The sequence below is a fragment of the Canis lupus genome, chromosome 6 (assembly GCF_048164855.1).
Source record: "Canis lupus baileyi chromosome 6, mCanLup2.hap1, whole genome shotgun sequence".
NCBI lineage: Eukaryota > Metazoa > Chordata > Mammalia > Carnivora > Canidae > Canis > Canis lupus.
The window spans coordinates 2,395,343-2,413,264 of record NC_132843.1 but is presented as its reverse complement, the minus strand read 5'-3'; the positions used below and the strand labels follow the sequence as shown (position 1 = coordinate 2,413,264).

Here is a 17,922-nt window from a genome sequence, read left to right as displayed (position 1 = left end):
GATCCCCCACCATCACCACCTGGATCCCCTTCATCTCAAGAGCCTGGTCCCCAGGGCTTGAGTCCGTCTCATGCTGTCCTAATACCAAGGACCCCTGGGCACCACGCCCCCCACAGGTGTCATTTGTTTGATTGCCGGCTCACATCCACCCTGAGCACAGTGACAGCCCTGGAGGCCCCCATGCACCCTCGAGTTTCTCTGTTCTCTCCAGGTCTCATTCTCCTGGTCGCTCAGGCTTCAGGTCCCTCTCTTGTTCAGGCCCAAGCACCTTGTGTGTGCTCTCCTTGAATACTCTGTGCCACCCTCCTCTCCCCTAGCCCCCCAGGACAGTGGGGCCTCCACATTGCCCACTTGTGCCCCTGTTGCTGTGTCCATTCATTACCTCCTTCCCCCTGGACTGCAGTGCTCCCCCCTCCAGCAGCACCTGCCTGCCTCCGTGAGCTCCTCTCCTGTGCTGTCCGGGCCAGGTGGGTATATCAGCTCCTTCCCACCTGGCTGTTGAGGTCCTGCCCATCCTTCAGCCCCTCTCCCCCCAGGGAGCTCCACCAGCGAGTCTGTCCAGCCTCATCACCACACTTGGGGCTTGGCGCTAGGGCCAAGTTACAGGCAGTTTGCATGTCCAGTGAAATGCACCGATGCAGTCCCTTAGCTGAGTGGTCCACCATCGAATACCCCACCAGCTCTGCTCCCCTGCTGAGAGCACACTACCCCGCACACAGCAGCCCATGGACACGATGGGGGCAGCCCTGCGGACGCCCACCACCCTGTCCCCTTGTGTCAGGCTAACAGAAGTCCCAAGCAAGGTTTGACGCGGCCTTTGTTCCCCGCCCCAGTCCCACCACCAGAATGCCTCCTAAGTAATCCCCTTATGTCCTTGCACAGATGGCATGTGGCAGCCCTGCTCCTTGATCTCCTTGATGTGCCCCCGGGGTCTATGCCACTGGCACCAGCCTGCTCCATGATGGTGCCCAGGCCTCGCATACCTGTCCTGTGGCCACACACAGGGAACCGAGTTGGGCAGGCCTAGCCAGGGCCCATGACAGCCTTGCACACAGTAGCCCTGTTTTATAACAGCTGCATGGGGATAAACAGCTGCCTGGCAGGACAGGCTGTGCACCCTGCATTCTGTGTCCTTCCCAGGTCTTCTCTGGTCTCCCTGCCTGGGGTGGCATCTCCCCTACCCTTATCCTCTCCCAGACTCCAGTGCCTGGTGCTAAGATCCTCGGGTCACCCTTGGCATGTGGCCTGGGCTGCGGGGACCGACCACATCAGCAGTGTGGGAGCTCAGAGAACCCAGAATGCTGGGTCCCCGGGTCCAGACCCAAACACACGCCCTTGACCTAAGGCCCCCCTGCCCCTTGGGCCTACAGCCTGGAGGTCTCTGTTCACGCCCTTCCTTCCCCCACCGTCTCTTTCCTGCCCAGCTGCCCAGGCACTGGCCCAGAGTGAGAGGAGGCACCATGAGCTCAACAGACAGGTCACTGTCCAGCGGAAGGAGAAGGACTTCCAGGGCATGCTAGACTACCACAGGGAAGATGAGGCCCTTCTCATTCGGAACCTGGTGACAGGTCAGGACGCTCTGTCTCACCACCCCCGCGTGCTCCATCATTGCCAACCCCCCATTCCCCGTGCTGCATTCCCCCGCCCCCATCCTCAGCCCTCATCCCCTGTCCCCCCTTGTTGCGGCACTGCTAACAAGCTTCCAGGTGGTATTCATGCGAGACCTCTTCCCTGGCCTCCCACCCCTGGCCTCATAGCCGGTTGTACCCATTCCCTCACCCTAGTTTTGCTGCACCCGGTTTCCACTTGCCTGCCTTGAGCTGTGTACGCAGCCCAGGGCAGCAGCTGCCTGCAGAGCAGGGAAGGAGGCTTGGAGGAGACAGGCTGGAGGGGAAAAGGGAGGATGGTTGGCAGCCTGGTCCTCTGGACCCTGAGCCACGAGCCTCATTACTTGGAGCCTTAGGTTTTCTGTAAAGTGGAGAATGTGGGTGGTACAGTGGATGGGAGATGCAGCAGGGGGGATGTGCCAGACGCCTCTGTGTGGGGATCTGAGGAAGCAGGCGCTTTTGCAGGGGCATCGGGGGATCACCTAAGAGGGGAACGTTATTTCAGGGAAACGTCCTTTTGCCAAGGCCCCACCCTGCTGAGCCCCTCCCGGGGCCTGAGCGCTGCAGAGCAGGGTGTCTCCAACCTCGCGCAGAGTTTACTTCAGTTCTTTGCTTTGGGTATCTTCAGTAACTAAATATCTTGGCACCTTTTCTAAAGGCTGATTCCCCCCAAAGTTGCCCAGCACTTTGGCAGGAGTCCTCTCGCTTCCTTAAACAGGCTGCATCTTATTCTAAGGCAGTGAGGAATGAGCCCTTAACCTCTGGTGCAGGAAACTCCCAAGTTCACAGCATTACAGTGAAAAACAATGAGAGTGCTTGTGCCAGCAGACAGATAGCTCCTTCCCACTGTCCCTGCTCAGGTGGCCCCAGACGGGCCGTCTCCCGGGAAGCCGCCCCGGCACAGGATGCCCGGTCCCCTTCCCTTGCATCATCCAAACAAATGCTAGGACTCTGACTCCTGCTAGGTGCCCCGCACCGGCTAGTTGCTGCGGAGCGCAGAGAAGTGTAGAGCCATGGTCCCTGCCCCCAACATGTCAACACCCAGCCGGGCGGACCTAGCAAGTGTGTGGGAAACAGGACTCAGAGAGCAGTAGGACAGCCCAGGACAGGATACACTGCTGGCAGGCTGGACGGGGCTCAGGCGTCATGCCCTGGCACTAGAGGCCACAGAGAGGGGCTCTGGACACTCCTCGGCCATCCTGGCTTGCCGCTGGCTCCAACCATGTCTGGGCTGCAGCTGCCAGGTAAATAGCCTCCAAGCGGATTGCTAAGTGGCCCCTGCCCGGGCCCTGGCACATGGGGTCTGTGTGGGAGTACGCGGTTTGCCAAGCTCTCCAGGGGCCTGCCCTTGTGGCTGCGGCAGGAAGTGGTGTCCGCTCGGAGCCCCCTCTGGCTGGTGGGTGAGCTGGCCTCTCGGCGCCCAGGGCAATGTCCCCTGAGTGGAGACCTGAGTGGTGAGCCACCTGTGGGCTCGTTTCCTTCATATCATCAGGACCAGGCATGAGGAGCAAGTTTCTCTAGTCCAGGCAGCCAGGAATGTGCTTTGGTTAGTTTGGAGTATTTAATTAGTTTGTGAAACAGGGTCAGAAGGTGTCCCACTTGGGCCTGACTCCTCCCACCCCAGCCCTCCCCCAGCCCCCATGGGAGGTTATTCTTAGGTGAGCTTCAGGGAAATATGGAAAATCTCTGTACTTCAGTCTCCTCAGAGCCCCAAGCACCTGCTATCATCTAATTCTCACTGCTTGTTGCTGTTAGACCTGAAGCCGCAGATGCTGACGGGCTCAGTGCCCTGCCTCCCTGCTTACATCCTCTATATGTGCATCCGGCACGCCGACTACATCAACGACGACCTCAAGGTGCACTCCTTGCTGACCTCCACCATCAATGGCATTAAGAGAGTCCTGAAGGTAGGGGTCCCAGGCCCGGGGGTGGTGCTTGGCAGCCGGTGTAGGGAAGCCTGCAGCTTCCCCAGCCTTGCCCTGCCCAGGCCACCCTCAGCCCTGAAGGTGACGGACAGGAACGCAGAAGCAGCTTGCCGATGGAAGTGGGCAGTTTCCAGAGAAAGGATACTCAATCTTAGAAAGGACCCCCAAATCCACTATTGCCATCCCACCGCCTGCAGGGGCCCTGCGACTTTAAAAAGCCATGACCAGAGGTGGAGGAGGATGGTCCGCCTGATTCAGGGGCAGGCTGACCCCACAAGCTGAATACAGGCCTTGTCCCAGACCTTCCCAAGGAATTGGGTGCCTGCTCCCCAGGCAGGTGGTGGCACAGGAAGGGTGCATATGCTTATCAGTCTCCAGAGTGAGGGGGCCCAGGCCAGGACAAGGCTGCTTCCAGGGCACAGAGGGATCCCAGGTGGTGGCAGCCGCTGCAGTAAGAGGCTGGTCAGGGTGCCGAGGCTCAACTGTGCAGGAGCTATGCTGAGCGGTGAGGCCTCAGTAAGAGCGATGGTCCTTCCCCACAGGCCCAAGCCCCAGGCAGCCCTGCCCTGGTTCTCACACACACACTGCCACTCTGGGATGCATGTCATCTTCAAAAGTGCGGAGTCCGGATGCTGAGACCCACTGAGCCTCTGTCACCTGCATCCCCTTTCCCTTCTGGGAGTGAGCGAGCTCCAGCTCATAGCTTTGAGCTTCATGCCAGCCTGGTGTTAGTAACTGTACCTCTGGCTCGGCTTGGCCCGGCTGGGCCTTGCCCTGCACCACAGAGGCAATCTTATCCACACTTGGCACTAAACAAACATGCTGGCGACACTCAGATCTGGGTCCCCTGCCTTGACCCCTAGCACGGGCTCTGCCCGGGAGCTTGTACCAGTCTGAGTGAGTTGAGGGCTGGCTTCAGGCCATTGCCTCAGGGGAAGCTTTCCTAACCACTGGGCTCCGCTAGCTGTGCCCAGCCCTAACAGTCGCTTCCTGTCCGACTCCCTTGTTTTATTGTCCTCAAAGCTCCCACCTCTGACATTAGGCAGGGATGGTTTTAGCTGACAAGGTGAGCTCGGTTCAGTCATTGACCCTAGGATAGGAAACTATCCTGGCTCTTGGGTTTTCATCCAGGTATGGTTTATAGTCCTTTTCCAGAGGGTTGAAACCATTGGGTATCTGATCGCTCAATAAATATTTCACTGGCATGCTCCGTCCATCCCTTAGGTTGGATCACGAATAGTTCGGAGCAGGGCCAGCGGCCTCGTGGTCAACACACAGCCCAGGCTGCACAGCTGCGTCCCGGTGACGAGGGGACCCAGGGAGGGGTCTCTGCGCCATGCTTGGTAGTGAAGGGATGGGACTGCCACCCCTTGACCAGGATCTCCTCTTGGGGACCGGCCATTGTCGTGTCTGCTGGGAGCATGCTCAGTAACTTTGGAAACCTGGAAAGAGAAGCCCCAGGTGAGCATTTTACCAGACAGCGGAGCCCTGCTGCTAATGGGGGTTGTCCTTTTCTTTCACAGAAGCACAATGAGGACTTTGAGATGACCTCATTCTGGTTATCCAACACCTGCCGCCTCCTTCATTGCTTGAAGCAGTATAGTGGGGATGAGGTGAGTGCTAAGACAAGCCCAGCCCCTAAAGGGCACCTGAGAACCACCAAAGTACCCCCAAAGCCTCACTTCCTGGGCCATAGCGATGTGCGTCCTGCTTCAGGGCACCTCAAATCTCAGCTCAGAAGGGGGCTGGGGGTATCGTGGGAGGCAGTCCTCTATCCAAATATGCCCCCACCCTGAGAGGATGTACGGTCTTTGGGGTGCCCTCTGGGACCTCGGGCTCTGAGCATACCTTCCTCTGTCTACCTGGTAGCTCAAAGCAGGAGCAGAGAGGGCACAGGATACCTGTCTGCTAGGTGGCCTCAAGGACCCTGCAGCCCCAGAAAGCACCCTGAATCAAATGAGGTGGGGAAATGAGCTTATATGACCCATCCATTATCCGAGAGCCACTGGGACTCTCCAGGGAGACCCTTGTGACCTGACCTCTCTGGAGCAGCCCCCTTTCAGCGAGCACTGGAAGGAAGCTCAGTGAGTTGTCAGATGTGTGACATGATCTCCTCAGCCAACCAAGTAGTTAATCCATCTGAAGGCGGACACGGAGAAGAGGCACAACACAATCAAACTACATCTGTGCACCTTGACCTTAAGGCCCAGCTTCCCGCTTCTAACCAAACTTGATTCCTTGACCTGCTGCCCTCCTGGGTACATTATGTCATCCTCTACTCTGGACTCCGAGGGCCCAGCTTCGTCTGGAGCCCACATTCCCCCACTCTGGCCCCTGAAGGAACGGTGCCCATGCTCTGCATTCAGCCCAGCAGCTTGGTAACACAGGGCATGTCTTCACTCTGGTCTTTCTATTAAGAATCCCAGTTCATCCCAGACACCACTGCCAGGCCCCTGGGGGTTGCCTCAACCTCCCTTTCCCCCCTTACACTTTCACTTATATTAAGAATAATGTATCAAGAGACCTGAGACCCAGAGCACACTATAGCCAGATCCATGTAGTCTAAACAAAGAGGGAAAATATATATATATCTTGTCTGTCACAGTGATTTTTTTTCTTTTACCTGCCTTTTGGTTTTTATTTAAAAAACTGCTGTGTAATATGAGTTGGCAGGAGAGGCTTTGCTGGGGATGGTCACCCTTTTGAAGACGCTGAGCTTCTTGGCTGCTTTTGGTTTACCTTGGCCTGACTACAAAGGGATGTTGGTCACATGAATTGTTTCGATATTAGTAATTCTCTTCATGTGATTTCATCTTGTTAGCATAGGAAGCTAGGAGGACACAGTGCTGTAGCCGTGACATTGTTTCAGTCTGTTAATCCTGATACCCAATGATAGAATCCATGTAAAATTTCTCATTCTAAAAACATAATCTGACACAGGGACGTACCCTTCAGTGGCTGTGTATTTCACATTTTAAAGTAACCTGGCCTGTTAGGAGGAGAGTCAGACAGAGAATCAGGGAGCATGATCCTTCTTTCCCTGGACCTGCTACCAATTTGGGTTTGATGCTGTAGAGAACTCACTTCCTCAGGATGTGGACTGATTTAGGCTTTTTATTTTTCTATTTTTTGAAAATATTTTACGTATTTATTTGACACAGAGAATGAGAGAGAAGGAGCCCAAGCTGGGGGAGTGGCAGGAGGAGGAGAAGCGGGCCTTCCACTGAGTATGGAGCTCCAAGTGGGGCTTGATCCCAGGACCCTGAGATCAGGACCTGAGCCGAAGGCAGGGGCCGAACCGACTGAGCCACCCAGCCGTCCCTGGGTTTTTTAAATCCAGCAGTTCCAACCTTTCTATCATGCTGAGGTTTTGCTCTGCCTTCAAATTCAAGGGCCATTATTGAGGCCTCAAAAACTGACAGGCTCCTCTAGAACATCCTAGCGATAGAGACTGATGAAGTCCCACCAATAGGGTATCCATGAACGTGACCAAGACCCAGAAGTCCTGTGAAGCCCAGCAGACTGCCGAGCCTCTTGTAAAGCTTGCTCTCTCTCTGCAGGGCTTCATGACTCAGAATACTGCCAAGCAGAATGAGCACTGTCTTAAGAACTTTGACCTCACTGAATATCGTCAGGTGCTGAGTGACCTTTCCATTCAGATTTACCAGCAACTCATTAAGATCGCCGAGGGTGTTTTGCAACCTATGATAGGTAAGCTGGCAGTGGGAGATCTCCAGCACTCATGTAGGGTCAGGAATGACGGCGAATGCTGCCGACTTTCAGGGAAGCCAAGATCCTAGGTGTGGCCTCTAGAAAACCAGAACCTTCCCAATTAAGGCAGCGAGGAGGTATGTGCTATGTGCTCAGAAAGAGCTATGAAATCTTCCATAGGTAATGAATATAAATTCAAAAGGTACAAATGCATACACAATGAAAAAAGTATAATCCTCATGCCCATATGTATCCTTTAATCATGAAAAAAGAAAATTAAGCAAACACGCTAGGAAGTACTCATGTGATAAATATTTACTGAACACCCCATCTATAGCAGTACACTTGGGCACCAAACATGAAACTGGAGTCGAAACATAAGAGCTGGGTTTTTTTAGTTAAAAGAAAAACACAGTCATCATTGCTCATCACTCAATGTTCTGCATGAAGGCTAGGGAAGAAATCCTCCCCTGGCCTGGGTTGTAGCTTCCCCCTGGTTCTTACAACACAAACAGATTACAGGAGAATTCCAGGTGGGCCAGAGTGCTCCATGCCATCTGGAAATTTATCTTTCTAGGATAAAGTTCATTCCATATTCTTATTCCCATCTGAGAACCTTTTAGTGAGGCCCTAGGCATAGGGAGCCTTGGGGGGCGCTCACAACTCCAAATAATGCGACGGCTAATAGCATCAGTTCTGCAGTTGGACATACCTGGCTTGAATCCTGGCCCTGCCAACCCCTAGTGTTGTGACCTTGGGCAAGTAATGTGACTTCTGTATGCCTCGATGTCCTCATCAGGAAATGGGTTGTTGGAAGATGTAAAGCAATACTGAGCATCAAGCCCCTGGCACATAGGTAAATGCTGTGTAATAAGTATGACACATCAGCAAGCGTAAGATTTATATGGTCAGTGGCTCATGTCAAAGAGCTGTTTGAACATCAGTGCGATGATCTCAAGGTCCAGGGCCAACTCAATGAGCAGGCCAGGACTACATCCAAGTTGCGCAAACTTTCTACTTTGCACCGAAGCCAATACAGGATCAACTTGGTACATGCCCTTATCTTTGTCCCACCGCTAATAAAGTCAAGTGAAAATTTGGTCTACAGATTCAGTTCAAGGTTTCTATGTGGCAATCTTATTCCATTCAGACAGCAGCACATTAGAAATGTGATGCCGAATGCTGTGAGTTTCTGAGCACATCAACATTGTGTATCAGTGGATGGTGCCATTGTGAAAGCCTAAAGTGCAGAATGATCTGAGCGGCCCAGAAACAGATCTCTGGGGAACATGCAAGTTTCTCTGATCATGCTTTTCTTTCAGTTTCCGCCATGCTGGAAAATGAGAGCATTCAGGGTCTATCTGGTGTGAAGCCAACAGGATACCGGAAGCGCTCCTCCAGCATGGTAGATGGGGACAACTCGTACTGCCTGGAAGCCATCATCCGCCAGATGAATTCCTTCCACACGGTCATGTGTGACCAGGGCCTGGACCCTGAGATCATCCTGCAGGTGTTCAAGCAGCTCTTCTATATGATCAATGCCGTGACTCTCAACAACCTGCTCCTGCGGAAGGACGTCTGCTCTTGGAGCACAGGCATGCAGCTCAGGTAGGAGACAGGTGCCCTGCCCTAGCCACAGGGTGGAGGGGCCTGCACCCACCAGCTCGACATATCTCTGGAAATGAGACCCATATCTAACTGCTGGTCCTTGTCACAGCATGCAACACAATTCTATCACCTTTGCGTTGTTGGTGGCATTCAACACAGAGATGGTGACCTGGTAAACAAGTTCAGAGCTTGAAAGATATTTACATACTCTAAAAATTGTAAAGACCACATGGATAGATCAGAGGGAAAAATCAATGAATTCAGCCTGGCGAAGGCTCACATAGAAGCTTAAATATTCGTCAAAGTCAAGTATCAGAAAAAAAAAAAAAAAAACAAAGTCAAGTATCAGTTGCTTCAATTCAATAGATTAAATACCTTGTTTTCCCATTAACTTACACAGACTTTTCACATGCCTCGTCTTTGCTTGATTTTTTTTTTTTAAGATTTTGTTTATTTAACAGAGAGCACTAGTGGGGGTTGGAGGGGAGCTGCAAGGAGTGGTAGAGGGAGAAGCAGGCTCCCCACAGAGCAAGGAGCTCAACATGGGCTCAATCCCAGGACTCCGGGGTCGTGACTTGAGCCAAAGGCAGATGCTTCACTGACTGAGCCCCCCCAGGCGCCCCTTTTTGCTGGATTTTAAACACCCATTCATTCATTTATTCATTCAGCAAGACATGACAGCACCAGGCGCTTCTGGAGCTTTGGCCCAAGTGAGCTAGTGGGGGTGAAGAGCACGCCCACCTTGTGTGTAGGTGGCACCATAAACACAGCAGGCACACTCATCCCAGCATGTTGGGAGCACAGGTCTAACGCCGCTCACTTTGGCCTGTATCAAGGTACAATATAAGCCAACTGGAGGAGTGGCTTCGGGGAAGGAACCTTCAGCAGAGCGGAGCTGTCCAGACTCTGGAGCCTCTGATCCAAGCAGCTCAACTCCTGCAGTTAAAGAAGAAAACCCCAGAGGATGCGGAGGCCATCTGCTCCCTGTGCACCTCGCTCAGTACCCAGCAGGTATGTGGCCCTGGCACCCCACAGCCCGCCTTCCTTTCCTAGGCTGTTCCCCCTGGCAGCTTGTGTGTGTGTCCATGGTGCTCCTGCGGCCTTTCTGTGCCCCTAATGACACAACAGAAGCTGTCGCAGATGGGATGTTCTCTGCGAACCAAAGACTGCCTTGGTCTGGGGAACGAGATGCCACCGTCCCCCCCATAACTAACTTTCCAGGCCCTCTTGCTCTCATAGAGAGATAAGGTAGCAAACCCACAAAACATTAAGCTTGGATAAAAATGTATTTTTGTTTTTGTTTTTAGAAAGAGCACATGTGCAAATGGTTAGGGGGGAGTGGGGGAGGCAGAGAGTCTGAAACAGGCCCCGTCCCCAGTGCAAAGCCAACACGGGGCTCCATCTCATGACCTGAGCCAAAAGCAAGAGTCAGGCGCTTCGCCCACTGAGCCATGGATCTCCAGTCACCCCTGGTTGGTTGGTTAGGGTAAAAGCATTTTTTTAAACACAATGAATTTTGGAATGTTTCTCACTAGAAATTTTAGATTTTGTTCAGAAATGGGCAGCATCATGCTTTTGGAGTTAAATAAATCACTTTCTTTACCACTATATACTCGTTATGGCCCTGTTTTCACTTAGAATCCATTAACATAATTTTAAACAGTCATTAAGAACCTAGAAGCGTTTAAATGTGCCTTTCCTCCCTGCCGTCCCCTGGCCAAATTGTATTTAGACTAGGACTCAGTTGCAGAGATGTTACCAGTCTATCAAAAGATAAATCTTATCCCCTCGCAGAGAGACCTGCCCTCCATCAGGAGTGTGTGTATTTAGAAATGAGCCACTGTGGAGTGACCTCACAAAATGCAACTAGCATAAGGAAAGGAGAGTTTCTACATTAACTCATGCACCTTCTTCTCCCTGTCCAGCCTTACAGCATGAAATCCAGTCTCAGTCTCACAAACATACCCCTTTCCTTACCTCCCCGCTCACCACTAAAAGATGAAATGCCAGACTCTTAAGAAAGCTGCTTCCTATAAATGTGCTGAAAGTTTTCAATTTGTATCCCCCTTATTTTGCTTTCAGTTTACTTCCAGAGTTCAACTGGTATTGTTTTGCATTGGGACAGGCTACTCCCACCAAACGATTGTAGGCAGATAGGAGATGATTCTCTTGTTCAATTAGGAAAAATTGTTCCTTTTATAAGTGATTTTGGGGTCATGGGAGGTGGGGTCATGGTCAAACAACCTCTTGTTATCTAAGGTAAGATCTCCAGTGCTCTTTAAGAGATCTTTGAATTACTGGTAGATAAGAGGCTGAGGGTTTCAGGCAACAGTTTCCTAGAATCATTATATTATAAGCCAGGAGCCATTAGGGCAGGTAGGGATGTAGGAGACAGGAATGCAACAGGAGGGCTCAGATCTACCAAAGCCCCTGGTCTGTAGTTTACGGACTGTAGACTCCTCTTCTCAGTATCATTCCAGCTTCAGGGTGTGGGTCCTGCCTAAAGAAGATTGAGTTCTTCTGCCAATGTCCTATATTCTTTGAAATCCAAACATTGTCTTATGTTCGTTTAGCTCTCTGCTAAGCTTTTGTTTGTATTCCAACAGATTGTCAAAATTTTAAACCTTTATACTCCAGTGAATGAATTTGAAGAACGGGTAACTGTGGCCTTTATACGAACAATCCAGGTGAGTTTTAGAATATTAATGAATTCTATAAAATCCTGGTCCAAAACTAGTATCAATTTTATAAACTTTGCTTCTCTTTGTAAATAAAGCTGGTTATGGGGCAGCCCTAGTGGCGCAGCGGTTTGGCACCGCCTGCAGCCTGGGGTGTGATCCTGGAGACCCGGGATTGAGTCCCACATCCGGCTCCCTGCATGGAGCCTGCTTCTCCCTCTCCCTGTGTCTCTGCCTCTCTCCCTCTGTGTCTATGAATAAATAAATAAAATCTTAAAAAAAAAATAAAATAAATAAAGCTGGTTATGTTATATGCCAGAAGACCTCAGGTTCTCAGGCTTTCCCTTAGTAAATACTACCCATAAATCACTTACATATGTACACAAAAGACTGAACTTTATCACTCTGCTCAGATTTTAGACATAGTCTAAGTATTATCTGCCACTAGCATGTTATTGAATTATAGCACCAAGTGGAATTAACAAAGTAAGCAGAGTATCAACCCCACCCAGGAACTAAAGAAATATTATTTTAAGAAAACAGTTTGAGCTCTTCAATCTTGTCTCTAAGATGTATAGTTTTGCCCTTAGGAATATGCTTGAAAGAAAATATATTAGGGAAATGATTATTTAAATCTGTCTTGAGATGATAGGATTTTTTTTTTTTTTTTAAAGATGAGCTTCCTAAAGCCCAGCCTTAGGTGATTAGGCCTGAATACCTGACTTTGTGTGTGACTGAAGCTGACAGCACCTGCATAATGAATCACCTCAAGCTGACTCATAAAATGGTCCAATGGTGATCATCCCTCCTGTTGCTAGATGTAGGGAACATCTTGAGGAGATATGACACTTTCTCAAACATCTAAGCCTCTTTAGCCAGCAAAGTGTGTGGTAGCAACATATGAAAACAGGCGAAAGCAATCAGAGGAGTCAGGAAAAGGGGAATTAAAATGAAGGTTTATCAAAAAAAAAAAAAAAACTCAAGATTCTTGAGAACATATGGGGTATGAGAAGCTAGTCCCCTCTGATGTGTGCTTGGGATTTTGTTCAGGGTGCCTTACCGCATTTCAGTGTAGCGATCCAGAGATTGAGAAAGTCGGCTACGTCAAAGAATACATGAACTTTTTAGCATTGTGTATACGTAGAGAACAGAGGCTGAAGGCCAAGGGAAGGATGGTGGTCAGTGGGAAGGTGGTTTGTCTAAAGGCAGGGGAGGAAGAGCAGTGACACACAGACCACAGAAGAAAGCAGGCAGAGATTGAGCAGCACGGGGATCAAGAGCGTGGTGGGGCGCTGACTGGACAGATCCAGTTAGGACTCAGCCACAGTCAGCTACTGGAAGTGGAGGAAGAGTCTGCTGACAGAAGAGAAGCCACTGCGCTCTCTCTCTCACCATGGATTTTACATGAACCGGCGTACAAGTTCAGAAAGTCTTACTTGGTGTTGAATCTCTGAGACACACATGCAGAGGGAGAATTGGAACTGCTCACATGCTGGCGATGGCACTGTTTAGGAGGAGAGTCAAAAGTCACGCCAAAGGTTGAAGAAGTTTTGCCATATAAGATGTTGGCCTTGAATTAAGAGCAGAAGGAAAAGGTAGCAGAGGTCGGTCACGAAGCCTCTGAAGATCTGTGTGGTCAGATTTGGAGTCGCCTTCAGCTGCCCATTTCAGTGGCTGGCGACACTACCAAAAATTTCGTTTTTTTTGTTTTTGTTTTTTTTTGCCAGCTGTAGTTTGATGCCCTGTTTCTCCCTAGACAGAGGATACGCAGAGGAAATGGTGAACCAGTCCGTGCTTGCTTTCTATACTTGAACACGTCTTTATGTGGAATAGATACTATGTGTTTGGAGGGCATGGGCAAAACATGCTGACCTTTGAAACTGTAAATCTGAGGAGTTGATTAAACTCCCCAAAGGATTCACAGGACAATTCCTATGAAACGACTCCCTTGTGGATTTTTTAAAGATTTTATTTACTTATTCATGAAAGAGAGAGAGAGAGAGAGAGACACAGGCAGAGGGAGAAGCAGGCTCCATGCTGGAAGCCCAATGTGGGACTCCATCCCGAGACTCCAGGAGTATGCCCTGAGCCAAAGGCAGGTGTTAAACCACTGAGCCACCCAGGGATTCCCCCACTGTGGATGTTAAATAAGTATACATGCCTTTTACTGTTGAATTATACACAATATGGGTGTTTTCTTTTTAACTTTTATCCATTTTTATACCCTCCTCTCAATTCAAACTCCTTAAAGAGTAGAGCCTACGGAGCTACCTAAGGGCAAGAAATAAAAGGTCCTTAAGTGCTAGGAAACCATTTCCAGGGCCTTTTGGCCTGTCCCATTCGATGTACACGTTCATACACTGTCGGACCAGGTTTTTGGTTTTTTTTTTTTTTTATTGTTGGACCAGGTTTGTAGTAATCAATGCAGCCAAGCCGAGAGCGAGCTGAGTGCCAAACTGTCAGCCATCCTGGAAAGACCACTCCTCCAGGATTGCATCAAAGCCACCATTTGGTGTTGTAAATTAGAGAAAGTGGTTGCTTATCTCTCTCTAAATGCCATTGCTTCTGCTAAACTTTTCCTATTTCAAGCTGCTTTTTCAAACTGTTAAAAGTACTTTAACATGGTGGCCTGGTTGGTTGGGTATCCAATTCTTGATTTCCACTCAGGTCATGACCTGGGGGTTGTGAGATTGAGCCCCAGTTTGGACTCCATGCTCAGCAGGGAGTCTGCTTGAGACTCTCCCTGCCCCTCCCCCACTCACACGTTCCTTCCTTCTCTCTCTCAATAAATTATTAAAATAAAATATATTTGGCCCACCTTTCATATGATACCATGCACATGGAGGCTTTTAAGTTGACAACTGGAAATTTCAAGTGTTTTCCATTCATTCTCCACATTCACCTTTACACAGCCGCTATAGAATCAACTCCCAGTCCTAGGCTCACACTGATTTTGTCCCAAAACCTGTTCCCCAGCACTTTTGAAATGATGCTGCATTATTTACTGACCTTGCTAGAAGGCTTTAGAAATATGAAGGTGCTGTGAGTGATGGTCACATGTAACATGCAGATGCTGGATGAATTCAACAGATAAACATCTCTAGGGACGCCTGGGTGGCTCAGCGGTTGAGCATCTGCCTTTGGCTCAGGGCATAATCCTGGGATCCTAGGATTGAGTCCCACATCAGGCTCCCTGCATGGAGCCTGCTTTTCTATCTGCCTGTATTTCTGCCTCTGTGTGTGTGTGTGTGTGTGTGTGTGTGTGTGTGTGTCTGTCATGATTAAATCTAAAAAAAAAAAAATCCCTCGATCTTCTCTAAAACAGGGAATTGATGAAACTTCTAGAAAGTTACAACATATTCAAAATGTTGTCACTATCTGAAGCAATGGTGGTAAGTTCCTAACGAGGAAATGAGTTTTGATAGTTTAAGCTACTAGGAGACGACCCGTGCTTTCGGGAAATCTGGGTGTACTGATTTTCCCCTGGGCAGCATTCCTCGTTAACCAGGCTCAGTGGCCTTGGTAAATGTGCTCCACCTGGGCTCATGGTCCAGAGGCTGGTGGGACATGAATGGGCAAAAAGAACAAAGGAGCAAATGGTAAAGACAACAGCATTTAACACAGGACCCATCAAGTGCCAGACGCTATTCTTGTGTTTTACGCAGCGTTCACTCTTTTTCAGCAATCACTTCTGACACATAGCTACTAGTTTTCCGTGTGCCCTATATGCTTCACTGCCTGTGTGTGTGGTTCGGTTCTGTGGTATGCCATTTTGAGTCCCCACTTTCCTTGTCTGTATGCTTTGTAGGCATCAGTGTTTACCCTGATGACGGCAACTAACGTCCTAAACTAGCAACCACCTACCGTAAATAATACCAACTTAGTGACACGCGATTTTGCTGCTCCTATGTCCATCCCTCCCTTTATACTGTTACAGTCACATCTGTTACACATTCTGTTCCCATTAACAGAAACATGTAATTGTTTTCTGCATCTGTATAAACAGCATAGGAAAAAGGAGTTAAACCAGAAGTGAGGTGTCAACTGCCCCACTCACGTGTGTTCTTCATTTCTTCAATGGCTTCTGGTTACTGTCCGATGGCCTTTTATTTCAGCCCAGAGAACTTTCTTTTGTCTCCTCTGCTTTTGTTTACCTGGAAGTGACTTAATTTCTCCTTCATTCTTGAAGGATGATTTTGCTGGATACAGAGTTTTTGGTTAAGTGTTTCCTTCAGGGATTCAATATGGTACCCCACTGCCTCTGGCCTCCGTGGTTCCTGATGAGACATCTGCGTGGAATCTTAAGGTTACCTGTATGTGATGAGTCATTTCTCTCTCACTGTTTTCAAGAGTCCCTCTCTGTTGTTGGACTTTGATAATTTGTCCTATATCTCAATGTAAATGTTTTTTATCTTGCTTTTTTTTTTTTAATACTGTGGACAGTCTTGGGGGGGTGTATCTTTCATCAAATTTGGTACATTTTCGGCCATTACTTCTTCAGGTGTTTTACTGCCCGCCCCTTTCTCTCTCCTCCTTCCAGGACTACTGTGAGGTATACATGGGTACACTTTATGGTCCTACAGGTCGCTCAGGTTCTGTTCACTTTTATTCGTGGTTTTTCCTATATCTGCTCCTCAAACTAAGTAATTTCAATTGCCTTAATCTTCAAGTTCACTGATTATTTCTTCCGCCTGCTCAAGTCTGCTGTTCAGCCCTTCTAGTGAACTGAAAAGTTTCATTTCAGTTATTATACTTTTCCTAAAATGGCTCCAAAGTGAGGGGGAAAGGGGAGGGACTGTGTCCCTTTGAACCTTCCAGTTGCTGCCATTCAGGGAAGCCACTGTATCCCAAGAGAAGCCAAAAATCAGACAAGCATCTGTGCCATCCCTCAGGGAATACCAGACCAACAAGCACATGACCCTAGATTTTTAGAAGACAAAGGCCCACTGCCTGCCCTACTGAGCTGGCAGCTTCTCCAGGAGTGTGAGCCTCTGCCTGCAGCTGCACAGGGGCTGGAGGCTGGGGCATAGTGACAGGTTCACATGTGCTGCTCTTTTAGCAAACAAAGATAAGCAGCCTCCCCCTTCATACTGAATCACAATTGCTTTTTCCAACTCAGTGGCTGCTTCAGTAGAGGGACTGAGGCCCAGTGCTTCCCACTCTGCCATTTTGTGTGATGTCACTCTCCCCATTCCAGTTTACAGATGAGGAAACTGAAGCATAGATAGGTTCAGGAATTTGCCCAGGATGGCGCCAGATGAGAGCTCAGCCCTGTCTACCTCCAGAGCCCATGATCTGTCTTTTTTTTTTTTTAAGGTTTTATTTATTTGTGAGAGACAAACAGAGAGAAGCAGAGACACAGGCAGAGGGAGAAGCAGGCTCCATGCAGGGAGCCCGATGTGGGACTCGATCCCAGGACCACACCTTGAGCTGAAGGCAGACGCTTAACCACTGAGCCGCCCAGGTGTCCCGAGAGCCTATGGTCTTAACCCCTTCACTATAGGACTGCTCTACATGATTTGCACCTGAGATGTATTTTTCTATTGTCCCTTAGATGGAAAACTTTTTTTTTTTTTAAAGACTGCTAGAATGAGGGACGAGCTTAAAGTCGTCTATGATCCAACAAGCCAGAACCAGGGCTCCTGTCCCTGCCGAAAACCACAGAGGCCCATGTTCTCCCAAAGCCCAATCTGTCTTAAATATTTCCGTGATACCTGCTAATTCACTTTTATGAGTTCACCAAAACTGATTATTTTTAGGTGGTATGTATTTCACACGGTCTTACTCTCGTCCACAGGCACAGCTCCAAGAGCGGAACGACCCTCAGCAGCTGCTGTTAGATTCCAAACACATGTTTCCTGTTTTGTTTCCATTTAACCCGTCCTTGCTGACCATGGACTCAATCCACATCCCAGCCTATCTCAATCTGGAGTTCCTCAATGAGGTCTGACAAGGTGCAGTCCCACCTGTGGCTCCATTTCCAGTGAGAGCAAGAAGGAAGCGTACTATAAAGTGAATGTAAGAGTCTGTTAAATCTGTAAAAGTGGATCAGATCCGAGACAGCCTGTGCAGAGTACTGAACTCTTCGGAGTAAGACATATCTGTCATTATTTTTTGTACCTACTGCTCAGAATAAAACACTTGAAATATGGAAGATTTTAAGCATATGATTTCAGTCTAAACAAATACACATTATAATAACCTATGACCACCAAGCAGTCCCCGTGGCCATATAAAGGGTGCCAATCTGTAAAGTGGAAACTGCCTAGATTTGCTCTTTGCATATACCTGGAGGATGCTCAAAGTAAAATATTAAAAATATGTTACATAAATTGCCTTCAGAGGATTTTTAACAAATAATGGTACTAATCACCATGATACTGTCGCAGAGTG

The 17,922-nt window shown here is 49.1% G+C and overlaps 1 protein-coding gene across 2 annotated transcripts in view; it reads left to right on the top strand.

Moving 5' to 3' along the window:
- MYO5B (myosin VB) overlaps positions 1-17,683 on the top strand; it is a 332,497-nt gene extending 314,814 nt beyond the window's left edge. For both annotated transcript variants that reach the window (XM_072828573.1, XM_072828572.1), the window contains exons 32-39: positions 1,425-1,568; positions 3,363-3,514; positions 5,056-5,145; positions 7,093-7,243; positions 8,566-8,851; positions 9,688-9,862; positions 11,458-11,538; positions 17,327-17,683. In XM_072828573.1, coding sequence (XP_072684674.1) covers positions 1,425-1,568; positions 3,363-3,514; positions 5,056-5,145; positions 7,093-7,243; positions 8,566-8,851; positions 9,688-9,862; positions 11,458-11,538; positions 17,327-17,479 — 1,232 coding nt within the window. In that variant the 3' untranslated portion in view covers positions 17,480-17,683. The remainder of the gene's footprint in view (positions 1-1,424; positions 1,569-3,362; positions 3,515-5,055; positions 5,146-7,092; positions 7,244-8,565; positions 8,852-9,687; positions 9,863-11,457; positions 11,539-17,326) is intronic.
- Positions 17,684-17,922: the final 239 nt, after the last annotated feature.